Source organism: Mercenaria mercenaria, chromosome 7 (genome assembly GCF_021730395.1).
Source record: "Mercenaria mercenaria strain notata chromosome 7, MADL_Memer_1, whole genome shotgun sequence".
NCBI lineage: Eukaryota > Metazoa > Mollusca > Bivalvia > Venerida > Veneridae > Mercenaria > Mercenaria mercenaria.
In genome coordinates, this window is record NC_069367.1 from 70,897,915 (window position 1) to 70,916,863 (window position 18,949).

At 34.9% G+C, this 18,949-nt stretch overlaps 1 protein-coding gene across 9 annotated transcripts in view; it reads left to right on the forward strand.

Annotated features, from left to right (window-relative positions):
- Positions 1-1,265: 1,265 nt before the first annotated feature.
- LOC123553956 (sodium/hydrogen exchanger 9-like) overlaps positions 1,266-18,949 on the forward strand; it is a 75,657-nt gene continuing 57,973 nt past the window's right edge. For all 9 annotated transcript variants that reach the window (XR_006686924.2, XM_045343729.2, XM_045343733.2 and 6 more), the window contains exons 1-6: positions 1,266-1,535; positions 11,320-11,537; positions 13,690-13,767; positions 15,396-15,472; positions 16,113-16,207; positions 17,318-17,423. Coding sequence is in view for 8 of the 9 variants with exons in the window: in XM_045343729.2 (XP_045199664.2) it covers positions 1,277-1,535; positions 11,320-11,537; positions 13,690-13,767; positions 15,396-15,472; positions 16,113-16,207; positions 17,318-17,423 (833 nt within the window). In the remaining variant the exon portion in view is untranslated. The remainder of the gene's footprint in view (positions 1,536-11,319; positions 11,538-13,689; positions 13,768-15,395; positions 15,473-16,112; positions 16,208-17,317; positions 17,424-18,949) is intronic.

Sequence of the window (18,949 nt, forward strand, 5' to 3'; positions counted from 1 at the left end):
AAAGGTTTGCCCCCCCCCCCCAAGTTAAACTCGCTCCTACGCCCATGCTAATGTAGAGTACACCATTTTATATTAGGTATAACAAGATGTGAACTTTAATATAGTACTAATATTATTACAAATGTAGTATGATTCCCATCAGACGAGGACAGTGCTTATAGTCCACAATTGCTACTGTTCGGAATGACAGATATGGCATAATGATTTGTCTTGCAGTACGACCCCCTCTTTAATCTGAGAGCTCAGAAAACACAAGTTTACATAGAAATGAGACATTTAGACATGCTTACAAAGAAAAATATATTCTTAATACGACAAATAAAACGATTTATTTTATTTACATATGACATTCAAGATAAATGTCCATTATTACTTTGACCTTGATAGTAACGTTTCTGATTTGAGAGTTTTCATTTCTGCAAAATAACACCCGTTTAAATGTCTAGCATAGAGCGACAATTTAGATTTTTACTTCTTAGAGGTTTTGCACTTTTAAAATTAAACAGTTATATTAAATTACATAAATGTTAATTTTTCACCAGAGTGCAGTTCTTAAGAGGATTTAATTGCCTGAGATATATTTAAAACAAATAAACGGCTAAAATTATTTTTATGTCAAAAAATGAATACAAATAATTAAGGGAGTTATGCCTTTAGAGTTTCAGTAAGTTGATTTCTAACATCATTGACCATGTTTAAAGCATAAAAAGTTAAGTTTTGCAACTTTTTGTTCAAAAGTTGAAAAAAAATATTCTCCAAGGCCATAAAAACATTTAGGGCCAGGCCAAAAATTAAGGGTAGGTCGGGATACCGGAAACAAACCATTTTTTTACGCCTAATGAATAACAATTGAAAATATGTATAAACTATCGCATCAAAAATCAAGTTCTTTTTAAACTACTACTCTCATTAAGAAATATAAAAATGTAACATTTGAAGAATAAATGGTAGTTTTTAAATATAACATTGATACTTAAAATGGCATAAGACTGTGGAATGAAATTGGTGTGCTAACAATGCTCAGGTTTGGAAAAAGACAACGTATCTATTTTGAAAACTAAATTTGAAAGCATAATGTTCATTGTTATTTTTTCAAGTTTAACATGATCTACAAAACACATATGTTACAAAATTAACATCATCATGAAACAGGGTTAGTGGTATTCAACCAGTTTATCCATCCGCGGAAATATTTACTACTGTGTAACCTTAAATACCAACCATGATAAAAGGGTATTACAAGCAAGACACCGTTTCCTGGTAGGGGGCGTGCAAGATGGAGGACAAAAATATTATTTTGACGTTTCACATTGTAATTTCCATGTTTTATTCCACAATGGCACAAGTGACAGATATTCCGTTGACTCCATCGGTTGACTCTGAAGAAGAGGAAATTGTTTCAAGTCAACATAAAACCGATAGCTTGACAATTTTAATGTTACTAGGATTGTTATTGTTAACAATTTTGACTGTTTGGTTATTTAAACACAGAAGATTTAGATTTGTGCACGAGACAGGATTGTCTATCATTTACGGTTAGTAAAATTTGTTAATTACTATCTTATCTTTATAAACTCAGGTGTGAAAAAATGACGGACCATGTCTATTGATTTAGTGGAATAGGGCTATGAGTATGACTATGAGTCACACATAATTTAAGGACTATGCTATTTCGACAATGCAAAATTCGTATGTAAAACTGAGATTGTCGTAACAACGCGAGAAATGCACGGGGATCAAAAAGAAACTAATAATTATAAGAAAATGTATCTCCGAATAAATTATAAAGTATCAATGACAGTCAAAAACATGTCCCAACAGTGCACTAGAAGAAAATGCATAGAAATTTTCGGGGTAAGTATTTGGTACCGTAAGTCTCTCATATATATACAATATATATATTCTTCAATCAAGGATATGTCAGTGTAAATGAGCTGAGCGGTAGCTTTCTAAGAAAACGCCGTTAAACTATGTTACACGAATCACACGTGCACCACTCTTTTACAAAACTGTGTCCGCCATGTTTTCTTCAGTGAACGAAATAAAAGGAGTATTTTACCTTAGATTTCCTTATTGTAGAGTACGATTGACTTTCTAATCTAAATAAAACATCACTTTTTTATAACATCCCACTGTCCGATCTTTCTGATCACTTAAAGATCACTCACAATTACAAAATAAAACCAACGTGTCATCAAAACTATCACTTTACACGGCTTCATGGACATCACGGCCTACTAACATTAAATTTGTAATCATGCGCCAACCAAACAAATGATGAAAGATCGGTACTTTTTCAAAGACATGTTTTATTTCCTGTAATTTTCTGATATTCTAACCTTCAAACAACCGAATTGTATGCACAGAAATAACGAAACATTTATGCAATATAGCTTTTAGTATAAATTTTGGATCTATCTTTTTCCAGCCCAACAACAGACATGTATATGTCACAAACCCGGTCTGTCCTCGAAATCAGTGTCAAAGGTTACTAGACTAAATACAATAAATAAACAACCGCTTACTATGTTCTTGTAAGTCCTGTAAGATGAAACGGCTCGTGTTTATACATTCATATATATTCCGTATCGGGAACATTGACAATCACAAGTCGATCCTTACCACGAACATGAAAACAGTTACTTTTATGCCTTTGTTTACATTTCAAAAGTAACTATTCACATATATGTTCAAGAACGTAAATTTCATGCTTTCCGACCCACATGGTGTGTAAACTTCTGTATTTAAAAGTATGGTGTATTCGGCAAACCATTTGTAACTTCCGACGTGGTAAATGTCATTGTCAGTTATGTTTACGAAATTAATGAATATTTATGTTTTATACTTGCAAAAGAAAAACTTGATGGTCATGGTCGCTGGCTTCGAATTCCTCGCCCATCACCGACGTGGGATCAAAAACCCACTTGAGGTGTGGAAACTTTTCACGTAAGGAAACCATCCAACTGAGGTTAGTGTCTCGATCTAGCTACTAGTCTGAGCCTCAAAAAATGTCTGGAGGGACCCCTGGAGCCTTTCACCACCAACAAAACCTGGGAAAAGTTCATTGTGTCGTTTCGGTGTTACTCACAAACAAACAAAATAAACATTGTTCCCGTTTTTGTTTGTTTGTTTTATATAAATGAATATGCAAAAAGGGTTTGTTTGTTTCAGTGTAACGTCAAAATATAATATTACAATTATATATCAACAGTGAACGCCACATGCATTATTTGTTCACGAGGGGTTATGCTTTAATCTTACAGGTAAAACAAATATATTCCTATTGTATAAAGGGTAAAGGTAAATATATATGTATATGTGTGTGTACTCGTGGAATTAAATGTTAAGTGTAAATAGTATATATTCACAGTTCAAATCATCCATGCTAAATAATACGTACGATATGTTTGCTTTCTCACTGTCTAACATGTTCGAAATGATTTATTCGATTTTTATCATAGAGTTCTAGTTTATTTTTCACCTTAAATTAAAGCAAACGTGTTCAATATAATTTTAAACAAACTCTGAAGTTTAGTAGGTTGTAGCATTCTCTAGGTCAATGGTATTTTTATTACCTTCTGTAGTCAGTCATTATCTATTGTAAAAAAAACTCTTTTTAACCAAAGTGGAAAAATTCAGGTACTTGAAAATGCAGCTTTCTAAAGTTAGAATTCTCGATGTCATTTGTCAGACATACCTTGTAAATAAATAATATTATTACAAAATTAATACTGCTATTTCTTTTGTTGCACTTTGCGGACTTATGATAAAGTTATTTATGTGCATCTGTTCACAACGAAGCACTGACCCTGAGGACTATGTATGGGAAAATATAAGAGTGAACTAAGTGTTGACTGAAAAAGGGCAATATTTATTTTGCCGAACAATACCTTAACAAATATATTTTTTTCACATATCTGGGCGAAAAATACCGCTTAACAAATATATATTTTCACATATCTGGGCGAAAAATACCGCCATTGCAAAACAATACATTAAAAAAATATATATATTTTCACATGTCTGGGCAGAAAATACCGCCGGAAAATACCTTAACAAATTTATATTTTCACATATCTGGGCGAAACATACCGTCCTTAACAAATAGATATGTTCTCATATCTGAATGGAGTTATAGTCCAATACCATAACAAATATATATATTCACATATTAGGGCGGATATAACCGCCGAAAGTATATCAAGAAATGTAGATGAATTTGCATATTAAGAGAAATCTTTCAAAATTAGAAAATTGTCACTTGAAAGAGGAGGCGGAATGGCATGTGGTGGTAAGATAAAACCAGAAATTAGCCAATATAAAATTAAAGAAAGAAGCGTGCTATTCACTCTTGAATGCTGACGAAGAAGGAAGATGCCGTTTCACGATTGGTTCAACGGTATAAAAGGAATTCATTGATTGGCTTTTACCGTAGTATATAAATTAACATATTTCAGAATAGGACCGATTTGCTCCAAATGTACAACAATGACATAAATAATTTGATCTACCTATAAAATTCATATATATATGAGCAGTACAATTCCTGTAAATGAGCACTACGTAAGCGCTCAGGCCCCTCTCGCACACCATACCTATAGTTCGGACTTCTTTAATGTGTAAAGGCATGTGCACAAAAATGACAAATTTTGCCAACACCTGGTAAATTGTAATGTGTTTTTTAGAAAAGTAATAAACGGAAATAGTAAAATAGCTCTCAGCTCATTTACACGGATAGTTTAGCTTTATTATGTATGTTATAGTTTTTCGCAGTTATGCACGATGACATAGAATACTTACCCCTAAAATTGTGACACGAACATACTGATAACTTTTCCCACTTTACTTTTTAAATTAAAGTAAGAGTTCAACACTTCATGGTTTTGATGTATTGTCACATTGGAATAACGTTTGTTTTACAGTAACTTCGAAATTAATCAGAAATAATATCATGTACCCCACCCACCTAATTCATAATTTCAAAATAGCATAGGCCTTAATTTCTTGGCAGATTTATTTATTTGAAGTTTCTAGCCGTCCGGTAACTGGACGCCTAGCCTGCAATCTAAACCTCAGGGGATTTTCTAGCGGTCCGGTAATAGATTTCTTAATGAGTAATTAATGATACCTGTTATTTTCTAAACACAGGGTTTCCGCTACTATTCGCCAGGGGTTCCATTTGACCCGGGAGATTTTCAAAAGACGCTCAAAGGACCCGGCATGATACTTGCCTGTGTGTCCTTCGGGACCCAGGGGCATTTTCCTTTGATAATCCTTCCTCTTATCATTCATTTCCTTCAGTAAAACTATTTCCATGATAGACACGTGTATTCAGAATAAACACTCGCGGTCATGCCCTCCTGCCTTTGATCTTCTGCTAAATCCCGCCCTTTCTCCTGTAGACATGCCTCGCTGATTTTTTTATCAGCAAGTTACGTCATGGCGAGTGCACATAGGTAACAAGAATCAATGAAGTGTTGAAATTAATTGATAAAGCTTATTGATCCTGTGTACTGTCAAAAAAGGCGCCAATTATTAAATTATCATAAGCAGCTGATTACCAAGCATGTGAAAAGTGCCCTGCAAGATTTGTTCATGCCAACTTTAAATTAGACCACTGTTCAGTGATCATACGATAATTTCAACAAGAAACTTCGCAAATTTTGATGAATTTCGAAAGCAAAAATAAGTTTAGAATGTCAAGAGTCTAATTACACCCGATGTCATATGCATATTTCCAAAATTCCTTTAAAAAACAGACTTTCAATGCAGTTTTTAATGATAAGTACCATCATTATTTAAGGAACTATCTCTGATTTAGCTTAGTTGGCCAAGTAAACGGAGCAAAAACAACTTTCCCATGATATTCCGAAAGTGTACCAGTACATTCCGAAAGTGTACCAGTGTCCGGATAGTGCATTTTGGATACATTTTAAAAGAGTATTATAGGACTATTCTGATATTAAAAATTAAATGAAATATTGAAGAAAAACCTAATAAAAATAATATGATTTTTTTATAATTATTAGTTTACAATTTGAGACTAATTATGACCTGAAACTGACATTTTTATTATGTTGTAACATGATCTTGAGTTTATTGTTTTCTTAGGTAAAGATCTACGTATTACTAAATAAAAAAAATATAGTCAATTATATGGATGTGTTGGGACAGGACTCCTGTATTTTGGAAAAGGAGCCTTCAAAATTTGGGCCAAGGGTCCTGGGACCCTTGGGTTTTCAGGTCTAGTGGAACCCCTGATTCGCCAATTCCTTTTTTGGCGAAAAAAATTTTTCCACAGTTAATTATTTTTAATTTGCGTAAAATAAACATCTGTTTTACTACCGGAAACAATGTTAAAGTACAATAGAAACGTGCCGACTATCACCGATCAATAGTTATACACAGCGTGTCACGGATAATCCGATATTTAGCAATACACACCGTGTCAATACTGATTTACACCTCTGGGCATAATTTAAAACTTCGCGGAGTCACGAGAGTGTTCCTCCACGCAAGAACAATTATCAGTCAATCTGATTCGCCAAATTCAGACCCGCCTACTATTACAAAAGCAAGTGAAATGAAATATTTGCTGAGCGCTTCGTCTAAAGCCCCACCCATTTTCTTGATACTAAATGATAGTAAATCGCAAGTTATTTTTAATATCAAGCCAAATTGCTGAAGTAATCGATAATAATGAAAAGTCGAAGATATTATACTAGTAGTGAAAAATGACCATTAAAGGGAGATAATTCAAAATTGGCAAAAACTATATATAGGGATAGTTTTATAGATTTGTTTTGAAAATGGTTGAGAATTAATATTAAAACCTATTTTTGACACAATGTGATATTAGGATAGACTGATTCAAGAGCAAATTGCGTAGTTAAGTATGAAATGAAAAAGAGATTGAAAAAAAATGGTATAGATCTATAATTTTGAACTGACTACTTATTTTTACATGATGAATCAATGTTAATGTGTATGCGTCTGCTTGTTGAGTTATTTGTGGAATGTAGAAAATAAATTTTAAAAACTGAACTAATTGAGTGATATTATATTAATTTTAATTTTTTCGACATTATTGATCCTCTGCCGCGCGCACCTTAAAAAAATTTAAGTGGCGGAAAAAAAACTGTGCCCAGTGGAAACCTTGAAACATATCGATACTTATCTGCAAACAAAATTCTGTGTGAATACATACGAAAGATTTACTTTTAATCATTTTGCAAAAATCACCGCATTATTCAGCCGATAAATTTGGGATTGGAATTTTTAAATATTAACTTTTTCACAATTTTCATATTTTTGTATTCAAATATTTTTTATATGAATAACTGTTTTAAATGACATTTAACTTCAATAGCGGAAGTGTGATGTTCAAAACTTTTAAAGCTAAATCCATTCATCAAAAAAATATTTATAAATAAATTTGTGTTTTAAGAATTAAAGTTTAGGTCGAACTTAGAAAAACATCACTTTTTACAAAATAACATAAATTATGGACTTTCGGCGATCAATGTTTTATTATTTCTAAAAGTAGAATATCAACAGATTTGTATACAAACACGATCTCATTCGTTTTATCGACTGAAAAATCAGCAAACTATTAGAGACGATGAAAAATGTACTTTAGTTAAGTTTCACATACCATTCCATATTTTTGTCTAAACTGTTTGATATTTGGCTTTGAAACTTTGAACACTTGCTAAAGTACATCATGGTCACACATTGCCATGCAGTGCAAGAGTTATCCAATACAGGTACATTATTTGTCTTATCTATTCTTTTTCTTTTGTCTGAAAACCTCTGGTAATATTTTGACCCCATACTTTCATCAATTCTTCGAATAGTCGAGCGCGCTGTCAGCAGACAGCTCTTGTATAACTCTGGCTTACATTTTGGCAAAATGATGCCCCCTTTTCACTAAGAAATTTTTTTGTAACATGAAGATAATGTTCTAAAACTCTTTATTATAAGTTGTTGGGACTTCTGCATCATGAAATGACCATTCTAGGTCAGGGGCTGTATTTATCAATGCTAAAAGTCTTAAACAGAGCTAATAATCAAGGGGGCTCTTTGGAGCTCCCCACTTCGCGCTAATCTAACATCAAAGCGAAATTCAAGTTGCCCAATTTTTTATATGCCCGTTTGATAAACGGGTCATATTATGGGAACGCCCCTGGCGGGCGGGCGGGCGCCGTCCGCAGACTTTGTCCAGAGCATATCTTCTTCATGCATAGAAGGATTTTGATGAAACTTGGCAAAATTGGTCACCATCATGAGACGGAGTGTCATGCGCAAGAACCAGGTCCCTAGGTCTAAGGTCAAGGTCACACTTAGAGGTCAAAGGATACAAGAATGAAAACTTTGTCCGAAGCATTTCTTCTTCATGCATGGAGGGATTTTGATATAACTTGGCACAAATGTTCACACCACAAGACGGAGTGTCATGCGCAAGAACCAGGCCTCGTGTTCACAAAACATTTTTCGGTCTCAGCTGAGTTTGAGTTTGAAATTTTAATATCAATTTTACTAAAACCTCAAGGTTAAATACCAGCTGACACTGACCATCAATACTAGATAGGAATTTGATAATAGTTATTAACTTAAAATTTAGTTTTAAACAAGCTATTTAGATATAAATGACAAATAAAGTTTCATTATCAAACTCAGCTGAGACTGAAAATGTTTTGTGAACACGGAGCCAGGTCCCTAAGTCTAAGCTCAAGGTCACACTTAGAGGCCAAAGGTCAGATACAAGAATGACTTTGTCCGGAGCATTTCTTCTTCATGCATGGAGGGATTTTGATGTAACTTGGCACAATTGTAGTATTGTACACCATCATGAGACGGAGTGTCATACGCAGGTCCCTTCTTTAGAATTACTTCCCTTTGTTGTTACTATAAATAGCTTATATTGTAACTTTTTCATTACTAGTCGTGGGGAACTACTTTTCTGAGTACAACATGCATGTTACATCCAATTTTGAGGTGTATTTGGACTTTTCTCTACTTGGTAAGGATTTTTGTGTGGACTTAGAATTTTACTTATATTATAACTTTTTTATAATTGACGGTAGGGAAAAAGCAAGACCTCTTTTCTGTGGTACAACATAGATTGTTACTTTCAAATTTTAGGTGTATTTTAAGGTATCTCTACCTGGTAAGGAGTTTTTTTTGTGGACTTAAAAAAAACAAAAGAATTACAATAATTACTAAACAACCACAATAGTAAAATTGCATTTGCAAATACAGGTGCTACAGGGATATACATTTGCAGGGGCCCAGTATCCCATGGCTAATGTTAAACATTTATTTTTGACAGTCTGGGCCCCTAAATAAAAATAGCTAGTGTGTATCCCTGTGCTAGTGTAAAGAAATTTGCTGTGACTGGCGTATATTGTGACATTCTGGCACTCTTGTTTATCCTTAGTCAATCGGCCTGTTGACACTTTTCTCAAATACATGATGGCGTAATTTAAGCTCCACCTACTTCAGACACCAAGAAGTTTTTTGCTAAGCCAGTTTTAGAATATGAAGTTAACTTTTTTGAAATTGTATTCATAATTAAAGGGTTTTCTTGTTTTAGGAAATGATTAGGCAAAACTGAAAAAAAGTACTTTGAATTCTAGTTTAATCACATTAGATTCACAAGGATAAGAAAACAGATTGACACTTTAAATTATAATTTGTTATTACTTTAAATTAGGAAATTATAATATAAAGCAGTTATAAGTATATTTAGTTCCTTTTTAGCTCGACTATTCATAGAATAGTAGAGCTATTGGACTCGCCCATGCGTCGGCGTCCGCGTCGGCGTCCGCGTCCCGATTTGGTTAAGTTTTGTATGTAAGCTGGTATCTCAGCAACCACATGTGGGAATGGATTGAAACTTCACACACTTATTCACTGTGATAAACTGACTTACATTGCACAGGTCCCATAATTCTATTCTGCTTTTTTACAAAATTATGCCCCTTTTTCGACTTAGAAATTTTTGGTTAAGGTTTTGTATGTAAGCTGGTATCTCAGTAACCACTTGTGGGAATGGATTGAAACTTCACACACTTATTCACTGTGATAAACTGACTTACACTGCACAGGTCCCATAACTCTATTTTGCTTTTTTACAAAATTATGCCCCTTTTTCGACTTAGAAATTTTTGGTTAAGGTTTTGTATGTAAGCTGGTATCTCAGTAACCACTTGTGGGAATGGATTGAAACTTCACACACTTATTCACTGTGATAAACTGACTTACATTGCACAGGTCCATAACTCTATTTTGCTTTTTTACAAAATTATGCCCCTTTTTCGACTTAGAATTTTTTTGGTTAAGGTTTTGTATGTAAGCTGGTATCTCAGTACTCACTAATTGGAATGGATTGAAACTTCACACACTTGTTCACTGTCATGATCTGACATGCACAAAGCAGGTTCCATAACTCTATTTTGCTTTTTTACAAAATTATGCCCCTTTTTCGACTTAGAATTTTTTGGTTAAGGTTTTGTATGTAAGCTGGTATCTCAGTATCCACTAATGGGAAAGGATTGAAACTTCACACACTTGTTCACTGTCATGATATGACATGCAGTGCAAAGGGTCAATAACTCAACTTTGCATTTTACAAAATTATGCACCTTTTTAAACTTAGGAGTTTTGGGTTAAATTCTTATATGTAGGCTGGTATCTCAGTACCCTCTAATGGGAATGGATTGAAACTTCACACACTTGTCCACTGTCATGAGCTGATAAGCACTATGCAGGTTCCATAACCCTATTTTGCTTTTTTTAAATTATGCCCCTTTTTCGACTTTCGTATTCATTCAGTCGACAAGGCTGTTGAATAGTCGAGCGTTGCTGTCCTCCGACAGCGCTTGTTTGACTTGCATGTCATGGCACTTAAAATCTATCTGGTTTCCCCAAAATCTCTACATTTCTCCCTAAAACCTCTCCACTTCTCCCTTAAATCTTAGCTGAAGTGACTTCTCCTTAAAATCTTAGCCTAGCTTAAGCCCAGTCTTTTTTGTATCTTGATAGCATAGAATCCATTCAGCCTCTGCCCATATTCCCATCTCTCCTTACCCCCACCCCATGAAAAAAAAACTATTTTTTTCGGTTTCGTTTTATTGTTTTTCTTGATATAATTTCCTGTTGCTTTTGATTACATTTTTTTTCAGTATTGTTTCTTATCCAACCCACCACCCACCAACCAAACATTACACCCCCATTTAGAATGTACTATTGTTAAACTTTTCATCTTTTGCAACAAGTTGCTGTCAACTAACAACTCTTGTTCTATTTTTCATTCAGGGTTAATTGTTGGAGCAGTGATACGTTACACTAGTCATCCGAATATTCAATCAACAGCTGATGCGACACTGCTAGCATATAACAAAGCTGATCCACCTGAGGCTGTCTTTGTTAACTTTTCACATAAAATTCTTAATAAAAGTGAGGAGAAAATTATAAAGTATACTCTCGACAAAATTGTCACAGAAGTAGAGGAAGAGGCACCGCTTGAAAAAACAGTAAGTTGCATTGTTTCTTTTTGGGGATGGGGGCATTTTTTAGCTCACCTGTCACAAAGTGACAAGGTGAGCTTTTGTGATTGCGCAGCGTCCGTCGTCCGTGCGTCAGTCCGTCCGTCCGTAAACTTTTGCTTGTGACCACTCTAGAGGTCACATTTTTCATGGGGTCTATATGAAAATTGGTCAGAATGTTCACCTTGATGATATCTAGGTCAAGTTCGAAACTGGATCACGTGCGGTCAAAAACTAGGTCAGTAGGTCTAAAAATAGAAAAACCTTGTGACCTCTCTAGAGGCCACATTTTTCACAAGATCTTCATGAAAATTGGTCAGAATGTTCAACTTGATGATATCTAGGTCAGGTTCAAAACTGGGTCACGTGCCTTCAAAAACTAGGTCAGTAGGTCAAATAATAGAAAAACCTTGTGACCTCTCTAGAGGCCATATTTTTCATGATATCTGTATGAAGATTGGTCTGGATGTTCACCTTGATGATATCTAGGTCAAGTTTGAAACTTGGTCACGTGCGGTCAAAAACAAAGTCAGTAGGTCTAAAAATAGAAAAACCTTGTGACCTCTCTAGAGGCCATACTTTTGAATGGATCTTCATGAAAATTGGTCAGAGTGTTCACCTTGATGATATCTAGGTCAGGTTTGTTACTGGGACACGTGCGGTCAATAACTAGGTAGTAGGTCAAATAATAAAAAAACCTTGTGACCTCTCTAGAGGCTGTATTTTTCATGGGATCTGTATGAAAATTGGTGTGATTGTTCATCTGGATGATATCTAGGTCAGGTTCGAAACTGGGCCAACTGTTGTCAAAATCTAGGTCAGTAGGTCTAAAAATAGAAAAACCTTGTGACCTCTCTAGAGGCCATACTTTCAAATGGATCTTCATGAAAATTGTTCAGAATGTTCACCTTGACAATATCTAGGTCAAGTTCGAAACTGGGTCACATGCAGTCAGTAACTAGGTCAGTAGGTCAAATAATAAAAAAACCTTGTGACCTCTCTAGAGGCCATATTTTTCATGGGATCTGTATGAAAGTTGGTCTGATAGTTAATCTTGATGATATGTAGTTCAGGTTTGAAACTGGGTCAACTGCGATCAAAAACTAGGTCAGTAGGTCTAAACATAGAAAATCCTTGTGACCTCTCTAGAGGCCATACTTTCAAATGGATCTTCATGAAAATTGGTCAGAGTGTTCATCTTGATGATATCTAGGTCAAGTTCGAAACTGGGTCATGTGCGGTCAATAACTAGGTCAGTAGGTCAAATAATAAAAAAACCTTGTGACCTCTCTAGAGGCCATATTTTTCAATGGATCTTCATGAAAATTGGTCAGAATTTTTATCTTGTTGATATCTAGGTCAGGTTCAAAACTGGGTCACATGAGCTCAAAAACTAGGTCACTATGTCAAATAATAGAAAAAACAACGTCATACTCAGTTCAAAACTGGGTCATGTGGGAACAGGTGAGCGATTCAGGACCATCATGGTCCTCTTGTTTAAATGAATTTTTATCTTTTTGCCAACCAACAGTTACACTCTTGCTACATATGTAAATAGTACTGTTTTAAACACAGGACAATATGTTTTCAAAGTCAGTTTTTTTTCTGGGGTGTATTGTATTTATGAAAATATGAAAAATACGACTTTTAATATGGTGTGATTTTCCTGCTATTTTAGTCATTTCGATGGGATTATCTCTTCCTGATAGTTGAACTGCCCCCCAATTCCCCTAAAAAAGCAACAACACTGAAACACTGAACTGTAAACTGTTTCTCATTTACACTATGTAGCATCAGTTTAAGTAAATATTTACATTTTCTTTGTGTATTATACCTGTATATTGTTAGAACAAAAATGATGTGAAAGTTAATAATTGTTGAGAGAAAAGTGTGCATTGATGACATAAATTACATTTTTAAGTCTATGTTGTTTAATCTCTGCTTTGTCATATTTATGCCCCCACAAATTTATGTGGGGGCATAATTATAGCGTTGCTGCTGTCTGAAGGTGCATACATCCATCCATCCTGAAATCTTGTGTGTCCGACTCCTCCCATACTATTAGGTTTTTTATTTTCTACGTACAATGTATTACTCTGTTTAATCTGTACTTTATAATACATTGTATATTTTCTTTCAGGTGACATTTGATCCAGAAATATTTTTCAATGTTTTCTTGCCAGTGATAATTTTTGAAGCAGGATACAGTATGAAAAGGGTAAGTTAGTAAACACATTACAGCTTGGTTCCTTGGCAGTGTCAATGGCAATGAGGAAAACTTGGCAGGTTTTTTATGCCCCCGAAGGGAGGCATATTAGTTTTCAACTGTCCGTCCGTTCGTTCGTTAGTTTGTTCGTTCGTCACAACGTTAACTTTTTACATGAAGGCACTTTACTCGCGAACCACTGCACCCAGGATCTTCAAACTTCACATGCTGATAGTACTTATTGAGTACACCACCCATACTGACTTTGGGTCACCAGGTCAAAGGTCAAGGTCACAGGGGCCAATGTTAACTTTTTGCATGAAGGCACTTTACTCGCGAACCACTGCACCCAGGACCTTCAAACTTCATGTGCTGATAGTACTTATTGAGTACACCACCCCTACTGACTTTGGGGTCACCAGGTCAAAGGTCAAGGTCACAGGGGCCAACGTTAACTTTTTGCATGAAGGCACTTTACTCGCGAATCACTGCACCCAGGACCTTCAAACTTCACATGCTGATAGTACTTATTAAGTACACCACCCCTAATGACTTTGAAGTCACCAGGTCAAAGGTCAAGGTCACAGGGGCCAACGTTAAGTTTTTGCATGAAGGCATTTTACCCACAAACCACTTCACCCAGAACCTTCAAACTTCGCATGCTGATAGTACTTAATGAGTACACCACCCCTACTGACTTTGGGGTCACCAGGTCAAAGGTCAAGGTCACAGGGGCCAACGTTAACTTTTTGCATGAAGGCACTTTACTCGCGAACCACTTCACCCAGGATCTTCAAACTTCACATGCTGATAGTACTTATTGAGTACACCATCCCTACTGACTTTGGGGTCACCAGGTCAAAGGTCAAGGTCACAGGGGCCAACGTTAACTTTTTGCATGAAGGCACTTTACTCGCGAACCACTTCACCTAGGACCTTCAAACTTCACATGCTGATAGTACTTATTGAGTACACCACCCCTACTGACTTTGGGGTCACCAGGTCAAAGGTCAAGGTACCAGGTCAAAGGTCAAGGTGCTGCGGGGGGCATTTGTCACCATTAGTGACAGCTGTTGTTTTTCTTCTAAAATAGGGCTGTTAATAGGCGCCTTCCCAAAAGAAAATTTCTTTTAAATCATGCAGTTTTCCCCAAAAATTGACCCTACATCAGGTTTTTTTTTATTTTCAACATTTTCATGCATGCCTTCTTTGATAAAGGGTTCGTAGAGTTAAATTGTCTCAGAATATTTGCCCTTGGTTCATTTCTCTGCTTAGAAATATTTGAAAATGAAATTGATAAATATTTTTTCATATATTTTATGCATAGTGGAAGCAAATACATAGAAACTAGGAAAACCCAACAACAACAAATAAACAAGACATTGCCATTGATTATAACTGCTGGTAATAGTTAACTTTCTTTGTGACATATTTAGAAGTGGGTTATTTTTGAAGACTTGCATTAAAGTTTAATATTTGTTTTTTAAAAAATTCATAAAAATGTAAGAAAAATATTTTTGAAAAAATAAACATTACATGAAAGTTTTAACATGTGTTTTTGAAAAAATCTAAGAAAAATACATGAAAGCTTAAAATAAAAAAAATAGTATTTGTTTCAAAAAATATTTTCTTGTTTCCAGAGATTTTTTTTCAAGAACTTTGGAGCAATAGTTATGTATGCATTCATTGGTACAACAGTATCCTGTATGGCAGTTGGGTGAGTACAGTTACATTGTTATCTTTAGTTTAAACTTACTTATTTTCACATTTATTAAAGACAATATTCTCACTACTTACATTCACTGTGCTTGATGACTACTTACCTGATCTTTGACAAAGTACTAGCACCTTGGTCAAAGGCTACTGCCACCAGGAATTTGAACGGTCAGCTGATGTAATCAGTTTACCCAGATCTGGCGCTCAACCTGCTCGAAGTCTGCTCTCACCAGGATTTGGATGGTCAATCTCTGGATCAGATGTCCAACATATTTATGATGTTCATAGTCAAAGCATACACTCATATGATTTACATTAAAAGAATTGAAACGTTATAAATAAATCTTTTCAAGGAAGGTGAGGTGGGGGAATAGTGGGTAAGGTGGAAATGCATGCTTGTTGTTAGAGCCAAATGGTAAAAATAAATATTCTTTTATTATATGTTTGATCTCTTGGTATCTCCGCAGATGAAAGAATACGAAGCAGCTAAATGCTGATGGTTGTTGTAACTGTCTGTATTGTAACAACAGTCTGGATTGCAACGTGTAGGCTCATGGTAGAATGTTACTTGCAAGACATGCTGTCAGACAGACAATAAGAAACATTATAAAAAGAAATGGCTATATTTTCTTTCTTTTCAGGGGTCTGATGTTTGCCTTTACAAGATTTTTGCCGATGACCTTTACAGTCAATGATTGTTTCTTCTTTGGTGCAATTATCTCAGCCACAGACCCTGGTAAGCTGATATCAATATTATTTCATGTCACTAATTTTTGCTATTTTTCACACAGTTAGACCCATTTCAGAGTACAAATTCTTAGCTTATTTTGAAGAACTATCCTAAAACTTGACAAAACGAAGAGAAAGTTATCCAAGACTAATTTTTCCTTTCGCATTTGCTTACTGCAAAATTTCATAAAAATTACACTGCAATAACTAATCTATTTCACCAAAATCAACCTTCTGTCTCATTTTTGTTGACCAGTTGAAACACAAAAATGGCCTCCTTTATACCTTGCCACACCAAGTGAAAACCTGGTGTTGAATAACCTGTTCACCATTATGGGACTAGACAAGATGGCCTCCATGCTAGTTCCTTACCAATTTGTCAAAAACATGGCCACCAGAGCTAAAAATAGAAAAATCTTAAGATGACATCTCTTAGACCACTGGTCCAGTTTTGAATTAATTTACAGAAATGTTCCTTTGATGACCTTCTGCTAAATTGTTAAAAGAAATCTTGATTTAGCTAAAAATTTGGATGCTGGAGGCAGGTCTGCTTTTCCCTAGAAAACTTTAAAAGTCTTCTCTGAATCTAAGGCCAGTTTTCAAAGGAAATGTTTCTTTGAATGTTATACCTGTTAATTGATAACTTAATTGTTAGTCAGTTCTAGCCATCATCACCTGAATCACAGGTGACCTTAGACACTTTTTCCAATGTTAGTCATTGCTGAGAACGTAATGCCTTGCTCACATTTTGAACATCTGACCTCCCAAGATGCAAGTCAGTCATCTTTGAGAGTGCCTCATCCATGATATTAACCTATGACCTCCAGCATTCGTCAATCATTGCTGAGAATATGATACATAGCCGTTGATTTAAACCCTTGACGTCCAGCATAAATACCTTTTACTCTTCCTGTTCAGTAAACTGGATAGGTGCAAAAAAAGTGAACTGAAAAGAACATAAATTACTATCAAGTTCCAAAAACTAATAAAACCATAACTTTCCTTAGTACCAGTGAAATTACTGTTACTTTTTATGCTGGAAAAATTCAGTGAATACAGATTTATGAGCATGTTGTTATTCCTCATTAATTAAACATGTAATATGTTTATATTTCAGTGACAGTGTTGGCTATATTCAATGATTTAAATGTAGATGTTACCCTGTATGCTCTGGTATTTGGTGAAAGTGTTCTTAATGATGCTGTTGCTATTGTTCTCTCTGGGTAAGTAAGATTTAACATTTTTTCTTACTTCTAAACTTACTTCTAGTGATTATTAGAGCTAGAAAATTCATGAATCACTTAATTTGGGCTACTTGTAAGATTTATAACACAAGTGGAAAACAGTCCTAAAGACATTAGGTAAAAAATATCATTTGTGCAAGATACTACCTGTTGTGATCTTGTATTTTTCTTGATGTTCTGATTCATTCATTGAAAAAGAAACAAGAACTTCTATCCAGCTGTTGTTGATTACTGTGAAATCATATAATTTTGTGGGCATGAGATTTTGTGATTTTGGCCAAAACAGTTTTTTGGGGATATAAATTCATGGATTCCAGCTTTTGAACATAAAATGAATGGGAAATTTACTTGTTTGTTTAGATTAAATTTCGTTGATTGACTCAACCACAAAGCCACAAAAATATGTCCCCCACAAATATTTATGATTTCATAGTACCTTACTACTGCTAACTTCTGTTACTAAATGAAGAATCAAGCATTCATCAGTTAACAAAAAAAGCACTTTGCTAACATTTTCCTTTAGCTATTGAATTTATATATTGAGTTGTTAGAGCAAAAGATGTCTAAATGTATATATAAAAAATATAGACCTTTTTGCTCTCGACCCTTAATACATCTTTTCTTGTTCACCTCATATTTCATGGACATGTTAATGGTAGGCCTGTAGTAAAAATTACCTTTAGCATAATTTCTTATCTCCCTTTGTTTGATCATTTCATCTTCAGTTTGAAAGAAAGTGATAATAGGTGCTAAATTTACATTCCTGTACATAAAATCATGTTTAGCACTATTTTAGATTTATTAAGAAATTATATACTAGTATAACAGAACCATGTTGTCATATATTTGTACCCCCCGACAACAAAGTTGTAAGGTGGGGGTATACTGGTTTCAGGTTGTCTGTCTGTCCATCCATCCGTCCGTCTGTCCGTAGACGCAATCTTGTGCGCACCATCTCTCCTTATCCCCTTGACAGAATTTAATGAAACTTCACACAAGTGATCAGTACCAACAGTAGTTGTGCATGGGGCATGTTAGGTTCTTTTAGAAAAATAATTTGCAGAGTTATGGGACTTTGTTTTTTTGTTACTGTACTATATACATAGACACAATCTTGTGCGCACCATCTCTCCTCATTCCCTTGACACAATTTACTGAAACTTCACACAAGTGATCAGTACCAACAGTAGTTGTGCATGGGGCATGTTAGGTTCTTTTAGAAAAAAAAATTGCAGAGTTATGGGACTTTGTTTTTTTGTTACTGTACTATATACATAGACACAGTCTTGTGCGCACCATCTCTCCTCATCCCCTTGACACAATTTAATGAAACTTCACACAAGTGATCAGTAACAACAGTAGTTGTGCATGGGGCATGTTAGGTTCTTTCAGAAAAAAATTTGCAGAGTTATGGGACTTTGTTTTTTTGTTACTATACTATATACATAAACACAATCTTGTGCGCACCATCTCTCCTCATCCCCTCAACACAATTTAATGAAACT